The following is a 14,309-nucleotide window of genomic DNA, read 5'->3' as shown; positions in this document are numbered from 1 at the left end:
TTGCAGGTTTTTTTGCATAGATTTACATTAGTGCTGTATTGTGCCGCATGGCCTTGCGTTCCGTCTGGTTTTTGCCGCATGCGGCAGATTTAGCCGATGCGGCGGCCGGATAGAACGTTGCCTGGCACGTTTTTTTGTCTGGCAAAAAAAAAAAAACTGCATTGCGCCGCATCCGGACGATGCAGAGCGATTTGCAATGCATGCCTATGGACGCCGCATGTGGCGTCCTGCGGCAAACACCGCATCCGGCCGCTGCATGCGGTTTTTCCACTGCGCATGCTCAGTAGCCTGCCGCAAGCGGCAAAAACCGCACGGGCTGCATGTAAAAAAACTTATGCAAAGGATGCGGTTTTGTCGCCGCATCCGTTGCATAGGTTTTAGAGCCGGATTGGCCGGCTCTGCTAAAACCGGAGGTGTGAAAGCAGCCTAAGTCTATGAGAATTCTGAAGTGCTGTGCACATGTTGCTTACTTTTTCTGTGCAGATTTAGTGTGGAAAATAATCTGCAGCATGTTGCATCTTGGTGCGTTTTTTGTCTGTGTTTTTCAGCCCTTTCACCCATTGACTTCACTATTAAAAATGCAAGACAAAAAACACAAAGCAGAAGCGCACACCGTTTTTGGTGCGTTTTTCTGCCAGAAAATTTCTGCACCAAATACTCAGTGTGCACATAGCCTTATTATTTATGCTCATTCTGCCAATCAACACCAATCACCCACGTAACTTCTGGTATTGCAACCGGAAGTGACGTCACGGGTGACCGCGATTGAACCATTGTAGTCCACCCATCAGTAGCGCTTCTCTCTGCAGTGACAGTCGCATTCCCATAGCCCTGTAATACATCATCTCCTCCTCTAGTCTACTTATTGGGTAAGGGTTGTTTTTTTTTTAACTTCAAAGTACATAACGGCCTCACTGTGGCAGACCCCAAGACTCCTACCGGCACAACATGAAATAACGTAAGACATCAAGACTCCAGGAGACCATACGTCCTCTAGCTCCCCCCCCCCCCTGTTTTATGGTCCCTCTTAAGCACTCCAATTCTGCCTGGATTCTCTCACCTAGTATATTTTGGGAGCTTTTCACTGTACATAAGATTCCACGCTATGTATTGAATGGCTGTCATTCCCCACACTCTTAAGGCCCCGTCACACTAAGCAACATCGCTAGCAACATCGCTGCTAACGAACAACTTTTGTGACGTTGCTAGCGATGTTGCTGTGTGTGACATCCAGCAACAACCTGGCCCCTGCTGTGAGGTCGTTGGTTGTTGCTGAATGTCCTGGGCCATTTTTTAGTTGTTGCTGTCCTGCTGTGAAGCACAGATCGCTGTGTGTGACAGCGAGACAGCAACAACTGAATGTGCAGGCAGCAGGGAGCCGGCTTCTGCGGAGGCTGGTAACCAATGTAAACATCGGGTAACCAAGAAGCCCTGTCCTTGGTTACCCGATATTTACATTTGTTATCAGCCTCCGCTCTCACTGTCAGTGCCGGCTCCTGCTCTGTGCACATGTAGCTGCAGGACACATCGGGTTAATTAACCCGATGTGTGCTGTAACTAGGAGAGCAGGGAGCCAGCGCTAAACATTGTGCGCTGCTCCCTGCTCTCTGCACGTGTAGCTGCATGCGCTGGTAACCAAGGTAAATATCGGGTTGGTTTCCCGATATTTACCTTAGTTACCAAGCGCAGCATCTTCCATGCGGCGCTGGGGGCTTGTCACTGGTTGCTGGTGAGCTCACCAGCAACTTGTGTAGCGACGCTCCAGCGATCCCTGCCAGGTCAGGTTGCTGGTGGGATCGCTGGAGCGTCGCAGTGTGACATCTCACCAGCAACCTCCTAGCAACTTACCAGCGATCCCTATCGTTGTTGGGATCGCTGGTAAGTTGCTTAGTGTGACGGTACCTTTAGGCTATGTGTCCACGAGAGAATGTTGCTGCGGATTTTTGTGCCTCAAAATCCGCAGCTTTCCCCCAGAATCCGCACCTTAGCATAGCTGCGGATTTGACGCGGATTTGACGCGGATTTCGTTGCAGATTTTGATGCGGATTTTGTCCATTGTACTCTAATGTGTTTCTGAATAAAGCTTTGACTGTTTTGAAGGCAAAAAAAAGTCTCTTTGTGTCATTTCCTGTCCCAACCCTCCTTTCTTCTCCATTATCCATTTTGTTAGCAGTCTCACAGTGTGCTTATACAGAAAAGCTGCGGCCAACACCACTGGGCTCTTACATTCTAACAGGCTGTATATAATAACCCAGTGGTGGTGGCCGCAGCTTATAGCCAAAAAATGTGGTCCCATGTTCCCTTTCACTGTTATTTAAAAAAAAAAAAAAAAAAAAAAAAAAAAAAAAATGTGCTCCGCTGTATTTTCACTGTCCAGCCCGATGCAAGCAAGCAACTGGGGGCTGTGCTTCTCAGCGGGATAAGGCTGAAGCATTCTCTGCCCCTCCCGCTGAGAAAAACAGTCCTCAGCTGCCCCTGAAAATGGCGGCTCCGTTGTGAAGCGCCATTCTCAGGTGCTGTACCGAGGCTCATCCAGCTGCCCTGATGCATTTGGCTGGCTGGGTAATATTACGGGGTTAATGCCAGTTTTCTGCAAACTGGCACTAAGCCCGAGGTTCATAATGTCATGCCTGTGTAGACACGGCCATTATGAACCTCCATTTGGGAAAAAAGAAAACACAACACCTTTATTAAAAATTTTAATTGAAAGAAACACACACACACACACATCCCTGATTCCCATCTTTATTACTCCCAAGCCTCAGAGGTTAATCCAGGACAATATCACAGGAAAGCTCTCTGCCGGCTGCTGGGAGCGGCAGAACTCACTGGCCGGGTCAGCTCAGTTCATAGCTGAGCTCGGGTCAGCTGACTTCAGAGCATCAGCTGACCCGGGCACAGAAGTCAGCCGGTCAGCTGACTTAATTCGCGAGCGCGGGCGGGTCAGCTGACTGCACATCGACAGCTGAATAGTCGGCCGATGTGCACTCATCTGACCCAGGCACGGACGTCAGCCGGTCCCAGCAGACGGAAGAGAGCTTTGCAGCATCTCGTACACTGACGGCTGCTGGGACCGGCTGACGCCAGTGCCCGGGTCAGCCGGGTGCACATCGGAGCTGTCATGGATTATCGTCGGGGGATTCAGGGAGTAATAAAGATGGGAATCAGGGATGTTTGTGTGTTTTTATTTCAAATAAAATTTTTCAAAAAGTGTTTTCTTTTCTTTATTACCAAACGGAGGTTCATAATGGCAGTGTCTACACAGGCATGACATTATGAACCTTGGGCTTAGTGCCAGTTTGCAGAAAACTGGCATTAACTCCGTTATATTACCCAGCCAGCCAAATGCATCAGGGCAGCTGGATGAGCCTCGGTACAGCACCTGAGAATGGCGCTTCACAACGGAGCGGGGCAGCTGAGGACTGTTTTTCTCAGCGGGAGGGGCAGAGAATGCTTCAGCCTTATCCCGCTGAGAAGCACAGCCCTCAGTTGCTTGCTTGCATCGGGCTGGACAGTGAAAATACAGCGGAGCACATTTTTTTTTTTTTTTTAAAAAGAATTGTGAAAAAAGAGCTGGGATCCTGTTTTGCCAGCTAAAAGCAAGCAGCCTGTAACTAGCTGCTTTTAGCTGGCAATCCAGAGTCCGGACACAACACGACTACACTGCCACTACTCTACACTACAAAATGGTGAAACTTCCTCTTCCTGAACTATCCTACATCACTTCCTGCGGATTTGTTTGCGAGATCCGCACCAAATCCGCAGGAAAAAGAGCCTGTGGGAACAGACCTGCGGATTTCTTGCGGATTTTACACCTTGCATTGACTTGCATGGGAAAAATCCGCACCAAAATCCGCAACAATAATTGACATGCTGCAGATTTTTCCGGATCAAAATCCGCGGCAAATCCGCCGCGGAAAAATCCGCAGCATGGGCACAGCATTTCCAAAATGCCATTGAAATGGCTTGGAAGTGCTGCTGCTGCAGATTTTCGGCAAATCCGTGGTAAATCCGCGGTAAATCCGCAGCGTGGGCACATAGCCTTATACTGTAAATTATCTTTTTAAGCCTGATTATATATGAATGTTTTATGTTTTGCCAATTTTTTCTTTTTGTTTTTCATTTTTGTCCTACAATTGTACCTTTTTGCATGTATAGATCACTTTTTGTATACTTTGTTTTATAATTTATAGTGTATGTTTGAGGAAGGTCTAAATGACCGAAACGTCACATATGATCCCGCATGATCGGGACATCTTTTGGGCCTCCATCAGTCATAAGTTTCTCACCTGTCTTGTGAATGGAGATTAATCCTACTATTAAGGATTGATACCTCTATGGGACATAGACAATACTGTACACAGGAACACTGCACTATTCCCTTTTGTTTAGCCAGTGCACAAATATATATGTGTATACAGGTGTATAAAGGAGGACGAGGCCACAGATATGAGCTCCATCCAGGCAAAAAGGATCCATCATTCCTTTTCCTTTGAAGTCACAAAAATCTCCATGATCCTTGGCACTGAGCAGAGGATATAGGGATGATTAATAACACCAATAACATAGATTGTATCTACATGGTACACACTGCACTACATACAAAAACAACAACAAAAGACACAACACAGCATGGCTGACAGCAGGAGGCTGGGAATACAGATAAGGTGAGGACTTGACCTCTAGGCTCACACATCCTTACATAATGTGATAAAGAGGGCCACTTCTTGTGACTATCTGCCTGGGGGACAAGAGAGCGTGTCGGCCGCATTGTCACTTTGTATTATTTCAATGGATCATGCGGCGTAATAGTTTTATTAGTGCAGTCATATTATAGCATTATTTCGTGGTATACTTTCTATCTGGCTGGGATTTCATATACCAGGCTGTGCACACTGTGCTTTTAAAAGATGCAGAAGTGGTGCAGAACTTTCTGCAAACAAATACTGAATGTGCGCACTTAGCTTTGGCTCTGTTCACACAGGGCGTTTTTGCCTTGGATTTATGCAAATCCGTGCCAATAAATCTCTGCCTGCCCAGTCCCAGCAAAGCCTATGAGATTCCTGAACTCTCATGCACACACAGAACACTGCGGTTTTTCCTGACTGTGGTCTTCCGCCTTGGTTTTTGCTCTGTTTTTGAAAGAATAGGCATGTCAGTTCTGTTCACCATTGTTGTTTTGCTGAGATTTTACAGTGTTTTTTCACCCATACACATCAATGAGGGAGTGCAAAAATCGCAGCAAAAGACCGCAGGCTATTTCCTGGCAAAAGATGAGGTTTTGAGGCAGAAAAAACGTGAGCAAAAATGCCCTGTGTGAACATAGCCTTATTCAGCGCACATGTAGCTCGCCTCGGAGGTGCGGTGGCCAAGTAGCCACCTAACAGTCAGGTCATCTGAAATTCACTTCTAACTATGCAGCAGAAAGCCAGCGATGACTAGAAGCGGCTTCCTAGCAGCCACGCCTCGGACATGTGCAGAGCACTATCTGGGGTGATAAGGGGCATTTAAACTTCAAGATAATGGTGAACATGTTCCTAAAAACATCCTTTTCATGTTATCACGCCCTCTAAAGATGCTGCTGATTAATGAGAGTGAAATGATCTTCTGTGCACTATGTGCGCACTAAAAAAGTGATTTTTCTCAAGAAAATTTCTTGAGAAACTTCTGGGAGTTGAAGATTATCGCACCTGCAGTAAAAAAAACGCACCAAAATCGCGGGAAAAACATGCATTTTTGCCGCAGGTTGGTCCCTGTGGTTTTTTTATGCTGAACTGCAATAAATAATATAGACAATCGATAGACAGATAATGGATAGAGGGAAAGATGGATAGATGAATAGATAGATAGATGAGAAAGAACTATATAATGTCCCACCTCCCTGCATATTCTAAGCTGGCACCCTTTAGTGACTTTCATATGGCACCAAAGGGTGCCTAGCCTTGTATTTAGCCAAAAAATAAATAAATAATTTAAAAAAAAATGACGTGAGGTCCCTCCTATCTTTTGTAGCCAGCTAGGGTAAAGCAGACGGCTGCAGCCTGCAGACCACAGCTGGCAGCTTCACCTTGGTTGGTAATCCAAAACAGAGGGCACCCCACGCTGTTATTTTACATTAAATAATTTAAAACAAAAAACGTGGGATCCCCCCATATTGGATCACCAACCAAGGTAAAGCGGACAGCTGGGGTCTGATATTCTCAGACTAGGGAGGTCCATGGTTATTGGACACTCCCCAGCCTAAAAATAGCAGGCTGCAGCCGCCCCAGAAGTGGCGCATCCATTAGACGTGCCAATCCTGGCGCTTCGCCCCAACTCATCCCGTTGCCCTGGTGCGGTGGCAAACGGGGTAATATATGGGGTTGATGTCAGATGTGTAATGTCACCTGGCATCAAGCCCTGGGGTTACTGATGTCACGCGTCTATCAGATACCTGACATCACCAACCCAGTCAGTAAGAAATAAAAAATAGCCAACAAAAAAAGTTTTGTTTGAAAAAACACTCCCCACATTCCCTCTTTCACCAATTTATTGACAAGAACAATCAAATCCGGGTCCGGCGTAATCCAATAAGGGGGGGGGGGGTCCCACGACGATCCATACCATAGTCACTGTCACAGTAAGTGAAGAACAGAAGGTTCTCCATTGGCTGGGAGAGTAATGCAGTGACCTGAGCTAACATCAATAGGTCAGCCCAGGTCACTGGAGGGGATGCCGAGCGCTGCCATCAGGAGGTTAGATGAGATCATTACCTGCTGTGATGATCTCCTGCAGTCCTGCCATCAGCGCTGTCACTGCCTTCTATGCCCGCCGTGTTGTCAGCAGTATCGCGAGAGCCCGTGACGTCACCGCTAGTGACAGTCTCGGGCCGCTCGCGAGACGGGCATAGACAGCAGTGACGTCAGGAGGCAGGAGATCGTCACAGCAGGTAATGATCTCAACTCACCTCCTGACAGCAGCGCCCGTCATCCCCACGGCTGCACGCACTGCTGTGTGTCAGTGTCTGCCTGTGCTGCAGCGTGACAAGCTGCTGACACTGCGGGCAGACACTGCTTCCTCTTCTGTCATAATGACATCACTCCCTGCAAAACCGCAGGCAGCGATGTACATTACCGCAGGTAAATCGCGGCTATACCGGGGGTATACCGCACATAATTTGCTACCTGCGGTATACCCCCGGAATTTCGCGATTACATTACAGTGAAATACCGGGGGTATACCGCAGGTACCTGCGGAAAAGAAGTGACATGAACATTTTCTCAAGAAAATCTTCACAAAAGAATTTTCTTGAGAAAAAAACGCAGTGTGTGCACAGCTATTTTTTTTTTCCCCATAGGTTTTGCTGGGAAATGTCTGCAGGAAGATTACAAACATTTCTCAAGAAATTTCCGCAGCAAAACCGCGGGTAAAAACGCCTAGTGCGCACATAGCCTAAAAGTTGATTGTTCTCAGCAGCAAATTGTGCAGTGTATTCAGGAGTCGCACCACTGTGTGCACTGTGCCATCTAGTACACTCTTCTGGACTCGCAGCGCTGTGTACACTGTGCCATCTAGTACACTCTTCTGGACTCGCAGCGCTGTGTACACTGTGCCATCTAGTACACTCTTCTGGACTCGCAACGCTGTGTACACTGTGCCATCTAGTACACTCTTCTAGACTCGCAACGCTGTGTGCACTGTGCCATCTAGTACACTCTTCTAGACTCGCAACGCTGTGTACACTGTGCCATCTAGTACACTCTTCTGGACTCGCAACGCTGTGTGCACTGTGCCATCTAGTACACTCGAGGACTCGCAGCGCTGTGTGCACTATGCCATCTAGTACACTCTTCTGGACTCGCAGCGCTGTGTGCACTATGCCATCTAGTACACTCTTCTGGACTCGCAGCGCTGTGTACACTGTGCCATCTAGTACACTCTTCTGGACTCGCAGCGCTGTGTACACTGTGCCATCTAGTACACTCGAGGACTCGCATTGCTGTGTGCACTGTGCCATCTAGTACACTCTTCTGGACTCGCAGCGCTGTGTACACTGTGCCATCTAGTACACTCTTCTGGACTCGCAGCGCTGTGTACACTGTGCCATCTAGTACACTCTCGAGGACTCGCAGCGCTGTGTACACTGTGCCATCTAGTACACTCTCGAGGACTCGCAGCGCTGTGTGCACTGTACCATCTAGTACACTCTCGAGGACTCACACCGCTGTGTGCACTATGCCATCTAGTACACTCCTGAGGACTCGCAGCGCTGTGTACACTGTGCCATCTAGTACACTCTTCTGGACTCGCAGCGCTGTGTACACTATGCCATCTAGTACACTCTTCTGGACTCGCACCACTGTGTGCACTGTGCCATCTAGTACACTCTTCTGGACTCGCAGCGCTGTGTACACTGTGCCATCTAGTACACTCTTCTGGACTCGCAGCGCTGTGTACACTGTGCCATCTAGTACACTCGAGGACTCGCAGCGCTGTGTACACTGTGCCATCTAGTACACTCTTCTGGACTCGCAGCGCTGTGTACACTGTGCCATCTAGTACACTCTTCTGGACTCGCAGCGCTGTGTGCACTGTGCCATCTAGTACACTCTTCTGGACTCGCAGCGCTGTGTACACTGTGCCATCTAGTACACTCTTCTGGACTCGCAGCGCTGTGTACACTGTGCCATCTAGTACACTCTTCTGGACTCGCACCACTGTGTACACTGTGCCATCTAGTACACTCTTCTGGACTCGCAGCGCTGTGTACACTGTGCCATCTAGTACACTCTTCTGGACTCGCAGCGCTGTGTACACTGTGCCATCTAGTACACTCAATATAACTTGAAGTGAATCACTAGTATTGATGATTTGGCCAATTTGTGCACTAAGTCCTTCATATTTTAATATCTGTTCTATTCTATGCAGTAATTCAGTTCCAATTTCATATCCTCAATGTTTGCATATTATAGCATTTCAATGTGCAGTGAACTTGGTTTTAGCACGGCCGGTCACTGGTTTACACCCACCCCGCATATAAGATTTAGGCTATGTTCACACTAGAAAAATGATTTTTCTTAAGAAATTTCTTAAAAGAGTGAAGGATTAGTGAAGGATTAGTGCACCTGCGTTTTTGCCGCGTTTTCGGTGCGTTTTTACCGCTGGTTGCTCCCTGCGTTATTGTGCCAATTATCTATGGCAAATAACGCAGTTAGCTGCAGAAAAGAAGTGACATGCTCATTCTTTTTCTTAAGAAAATCTACTGAAAGAATTTTCTTAAGAAAAAAACGCAGTGTGTGCACAGCTAATTTTTTTTGCCATAGGTTTTGCTGGGGAATGTCTGCAGAAAGGTTACAAGAATTTCTCAAGAAATTTCTGCAGCAAAAACGGACCCAAAACGCAGGTAAAAAACGCAGTGTGTGAACATAGCCTTACAAGCAAAAGGAGAGAGGGGAGATATATAATACAAAATATAAATAAATGCATGTATTTCAGTTTAAAAGTCATTTTGCTATTGGATTTCATTAATTCCTACATAAATCAGCTGAGAGGACCTGAGAATAGACAGCTAGTTACAAACGGTCAGACTGTCATAGCGAGCTTACTGATGGATTCACAGTTGACTCATTCTGCAGCCAGCAATAGGCAGAGGCTACAGAAGGAAACAAGGGCAATCGTTTTATCAAACCACACAAATTATTTTTACTCTAAAACACATGCATTTACCTTTGGTGCAAACCCCTTTAACGAGAACAAACCAACCGCTCTGGAGCCTAAAGGTTGGCGCCTTGGTGCCCTGCATTGTGGGAGGTGTAGGGTTATTTAATGCACCTCATCATGCGGGTCACATTATGGCCGCACAGTGGAGGGACTGGATATATTTTTGCTGTAACGATGATGTAGAGAATAATCAAGTCAATTCATAGATGTTGGAATAATAATGTGTCACAATAGGAAGTTTAAAAAAAAAAGTGCCCCCTGTGCTGAGATAGTCTTATATATGTGCCCCTGTATGGTCAGACACAGCCATTACACAGCACACAGCAGGGACACATAAGATTATCTCAGCACAGGAATGTTTTATCTAAACACATCCGATTGTGGAACTTATTATTATTATTCCACGATCTATTGATTAAAATTAACTTTGTGCATAAGACATTTACATTTTGCAATGGGAATTTTTGTGGCAGCCATTCTATAAACAGCTGCGTCCTCCAGTGCAGGACCATTGCTTGTAGACACAGCCCCAATACAATGTGACAGAGCCTTCGAGTGCAGTTAGGCTATGTCAGCACGTCTGCGTTCTGGTTGACAACTAAACTGCAGCGTTTTGACACCTGTAAACACTTTGTTTGACAAAAAAAATGTATCCAAAACGAATGCACTTTGAATGCATTTTTGACAGTGCGGTCCCACTCGGCTCTGCTACATCCCTGTTCCGGCACAGCAGCACCATAGAGCATGGCTGGCTGCTGACAGCAGACAGAGCCGCCCAATGAGAATGAACTCGGGTGAACCTCTCACGTAAGTGCCGGGACACAGGCAGTGGTGCGGGGCCCGCAGCTGTCAGAAGTGGTGCACCCGAGTTCATGCTCATCGCGCAGCTCTTGTCTCTGTTGCGGCCTGATTTGGTGTCACAGGGGGAGGGCTCTGTTCGCAAATCTCCTGAGTGACGCCCGACTGATCTCGCGGCTCACTTTAGTCACTCAGGTGATTTGCAGTCACTGGGGGAGGACTCCAGATGTGACCGTAAATTACCTGAGTGACGTCATCGTTGATAGCGCGTGACTCACTTCACTTGCTGTGTGAAGCTCACAGTGAGCGGTCGTGCTCTATGGCTGCTCGCTGTGAGTGTCAGATGCAGCAGTACTGGAAGCGACGTGGGACCTAGTGTGGATTATGTCAGACTTGGAGGTTGTTTTGAGAGGTTAATAAAGTGGTGAGAGAGGGTGTTTTTTTGTCTTATTGCAAATAAAGGATTTTTCAGTGTTTGTGTTTATTTACTTTCACTACAGTTTAGTGATAGGGGGGGGGGGGGGTGTCTCATAGATGCCTGCCATAACTAAGCTAGAACTTAGTGGCTGCCATTAACTCCTTATTACCCTGATTGCCACCACACCAGGGCAATCGGGATGAGTCCTGGGTCTGTCGCATCTAATGGATGCGGCAATTCTGGGCGGCTGCTGGCTGATATTTTTAGGCTGGGGGGCGCCCATAACAGGGGTCTCCCCATTCTGAGAATGCCAGCCCTCTGACGTGTGACTTTACCTTGGCTGGTATCAAAGTTGGGGGGGGGGGGGGGGGGACTGCACGTAGTTTTTTTTTTTCTTAATTATTTTTTTAACTGCACGATATAGACCCGCCCACCGGAGGCTGTGATTGGTTGCAGTGAAACAGCTATCACTCAGTGTGGGGGCATGGCTGACTGTAACCAATCATAGTGGCCGGTGGAAGCAGTGAATATGAGATGAGCAGACGACTTAATTTAAGTAATTTTCAGAAGCAGGAGACGCTGCTAGAGCAGTGTGACAGGCGTGCAGCGCCGGTGAGATCAGCGTGGGAGAGAGAAATCAGAGAGACCTGCAACACCTCATTCATTTCAATGGGTGGAAAATGCAACCAAAACGTACTGAAGAAATTACATGCTGGGGTTTTTTTTTAGGCATCGATTTTGTCAAATACTTAACATACAAAACGCTGCCTAAAATAAAGCAACGTGTGCATGTAATTTTCTGACTGCTCAGACTTTGCTGGGGAAGAAAAACGCATGCATTTCGTCATTGACACAGTGCAGTTTTAAACGCAGCCAAAATGCAGGAAAAAAGCACACGTGCGCACATGGCCTTAGGGGTCGAGGGCTGGTGTCCCAGTCTGGAGATGCAATGTGCAGCCTAGAAGATGATGAGCGCCAAGTCACATAACACTTCATTCTGCCACAGAGAAGTATCAGAACCAGCCTCCGAATTCAGCATTTCACTCAGGTTTTACAACTGCCTTCATTATAAATGATTTGTGCTCAGCCTCTGAGAACCCAATGAAAGCCCAGCTAGTGACCACGTAGTACAGACATGACTGCAGAACATACAGTATGGAGAGATGGAGGTGGGAGACGCTCTGTAGGGGTGTAATAGGGCTCCGTTGACCAGTAACCAGGGGTTGCAGTCATTGATGTATCGGGGTCTCTCATCAATCACATTACTTCCCATATAACATACATGGCAATAGGATGGACCGCCGGGACCCTAGTAATCACTATGAGGCTGTGTGTCCTCTGTGTGTAGATCAGAGCAGGTTGGGTCCAGCCCGGTCCCCCGACCTTCCCTCCGGGCCGGGGTCCAGCTTGGTCCCCCGTCCTTCCCTTCGGGCTGTTTTTTTTTTTCCAGTCTGCGGCCACAGCCCAGAAATGGTGGAGGCCAATATAAATAAATGGATTGTTGTTGGCACTGGCTTATTAATGGGTGACAGATATATGGCTGCCGTGATCAGAGCCAGCACAATCCCTGACCACCCTGTACTGTGCACGGGGCACCCCCTAATCACACACGTATGACACTTCCCCTGACCGTGCAATGCATACACAATATACTACGCACGGATGTGAAGACATCAGCCCCCACTGCCCTGGGATCAGTTACTAGTAATTCTGCTTTAAAACTAATGTATCACTTCAGATTAGCTTAACCCCTTAGCCACCAAAAACTGCTTTTCTTGGTGGTATTAAGGGTCCTGAATCTACAGCTCTGGAGAGCGGTGCTGCCCGTACTCCCCTGTCTGTACTCCCCTGACAGCAGACATCCCAGCACACAGGTGACAGCGGCTCTCATCTCCCATAGCGTGAATCAGATGATCTGCTGCTGAAATCAGTGACATCAGCCGCCATCAATCTAAGGTGCACAGGGGCCATAAGTCCCACGCTGCCCCACAGTGGGTACTGGGCTAGTGACAGCCACGCTCTGGCCACCTGTGATCCCCGCTGCAGCCTCAGAGATCTGGTGATGGGCGCCTGTGTGCAGGCAGTGTGGGGTCAGAGGAAGGACCCCGCCTCGTCTGGACACTGCCTGCTGTTGGGGGACAGGAAGTGTTGTCATAGTGATGTGGCGTCTGATGACTGGCAGGTAGCACATGGACCGTCAGGGGCATCCGCACTGGATCGGCCGAGGACTGCACACAGGGACTTATGTCATTCTCAGCAAGTGGACAATCCCTTTAAGGGGTTAAATCCCGAGCATCCTCTCCCAGGACAACCATATGCCCCTCAGCAGTGCACGGCGCGGCCCGCAGGGGGCAGAGCAGTCACACAGCGCCGACAGCCCGTACAATGCGAGCACTGACTGTGCGATGTGTCCGGACTCACCCAGCACCGCCCGCAGGTGCTTCAGCCGGGTGGGGACGTCCTTCTTTGGGTCCAGAACTTTCTGTGTAGATTTCTTGAGGTCTCCATGACTTTTGCGGGAGAACATGCCGCTGTGTGTGTGGGAGCTGCAGACGGGGCTCGCTGTGGTCTATGTGGGCGCTACACCAGGAGCCGCTGCATGTCCTGCGCCCCGGATGCTTCTGGAGGACGGACGCTGCGATACACGATGGCTCGGCTCCTCTGCCCTCTGTGGCTCCCGGCTCTCTCTGCTGCTGCCTGCGGTCTCTGCCCTCCGAGGCTCCCGGCTCCTCCGCCTCCTCTTCCCTGTCTCCTTCCCGGGTGTAAACACGGAACTGACCAGCGCTAACGTCAGACCAGGGAGGAGGGCAGAAGCGGCTGCGAGTAGGAGAAAGGACCTGTGGTGATGTCATCACCATGTGATCAGTCACGTGTGTGGGCGGAGTCAGGACGCGCGACTGGAGGAGCTCCTGTGGTGATCACTAGATGAGGATGTGCTGATGAGGAGCAGCGCGGAGTGCGCGGCCCGAGCACAGCACAGCACATCCCGGCACATGCAGCTCTGCACTGTACACACTGCACTGTACACACACAGCTCTACACTGTACACACTGCACTGTACGCACACAGCTCTGCACTGTACACACTGCACTGTACACACACAGCTCTGCACTGTACACACTGCACTGTACGCACACAGCTCTGCACTGTACACACTGCACTGTACACACAGCTCTGCACTGTACACACTGCACTGTACGCACACAGCTCTGCACTGTACACACTGCACTGTACACACAGCTCTGCACTGTACACACTGCACTGTACGCACACAGCTCTGCACTGTACACACTGCACTGTACACACAGCTCTGCACTGTACACACTGCACTGTACGCACACAGCTCTGCACTGTACACACTGCACTGTACACACAGCTCTGCACTGTACACACT

General features: G+C 48.6%; 1 protein-coding gene across 4 annotated transcripts in view; it reads right to left on the bottom strand.

The window, feature by feature from the left end:
• The window catches only part of LOC142296126 (ral GTPase-activating protein subunit alpha-2-like), a 487,199-nt gene extending 473,479 nt beyond the window's left edge, over positions 1-13,720 (bottom strand). For all 4 annotated transcript variants that reach the window (XR_012751590.1, XM_075339383.1, XM_075339384.1 and 1 more), the window contains exon 1: positions 13,337-13,720. Coding sequence is in view for 3 of the 4 variants with exons in the window: in XM_075339383.1 (XP_075195498.1) it covers positions 13,337-13,442 (106 nt within the window). In the remaining variant the exon portion in view is untranslated. The remainder of the gene's footprint in view (positions 1-13,336) is intronic.
• Between the last annotated feature and the right edge of the window lie 589 nt (positions 13,721-14,309).

This window comes from Anomaloglossus baeobatrachus, chromosome 3, assembly GCF_048569485.1.
Source record: "Anomaloglossus baeobatrachus isolate aAnoBae1 chromosome 3, aAnoBae1.hap1, whole genome shotgun sequence".
Classification (NCBI taxonomy): domain Eukaryota; kingdom Metazoa; phylum Chordata; class Amphibia; order Anura; family Aromobatidae; genus Anomaloglossus; species Anomaloglossus baeobatrachus.
Note: the sequence above shows the minus strand (reverse complement) of the source record. Positions and strands in the feature narration are given on the sequence as shown.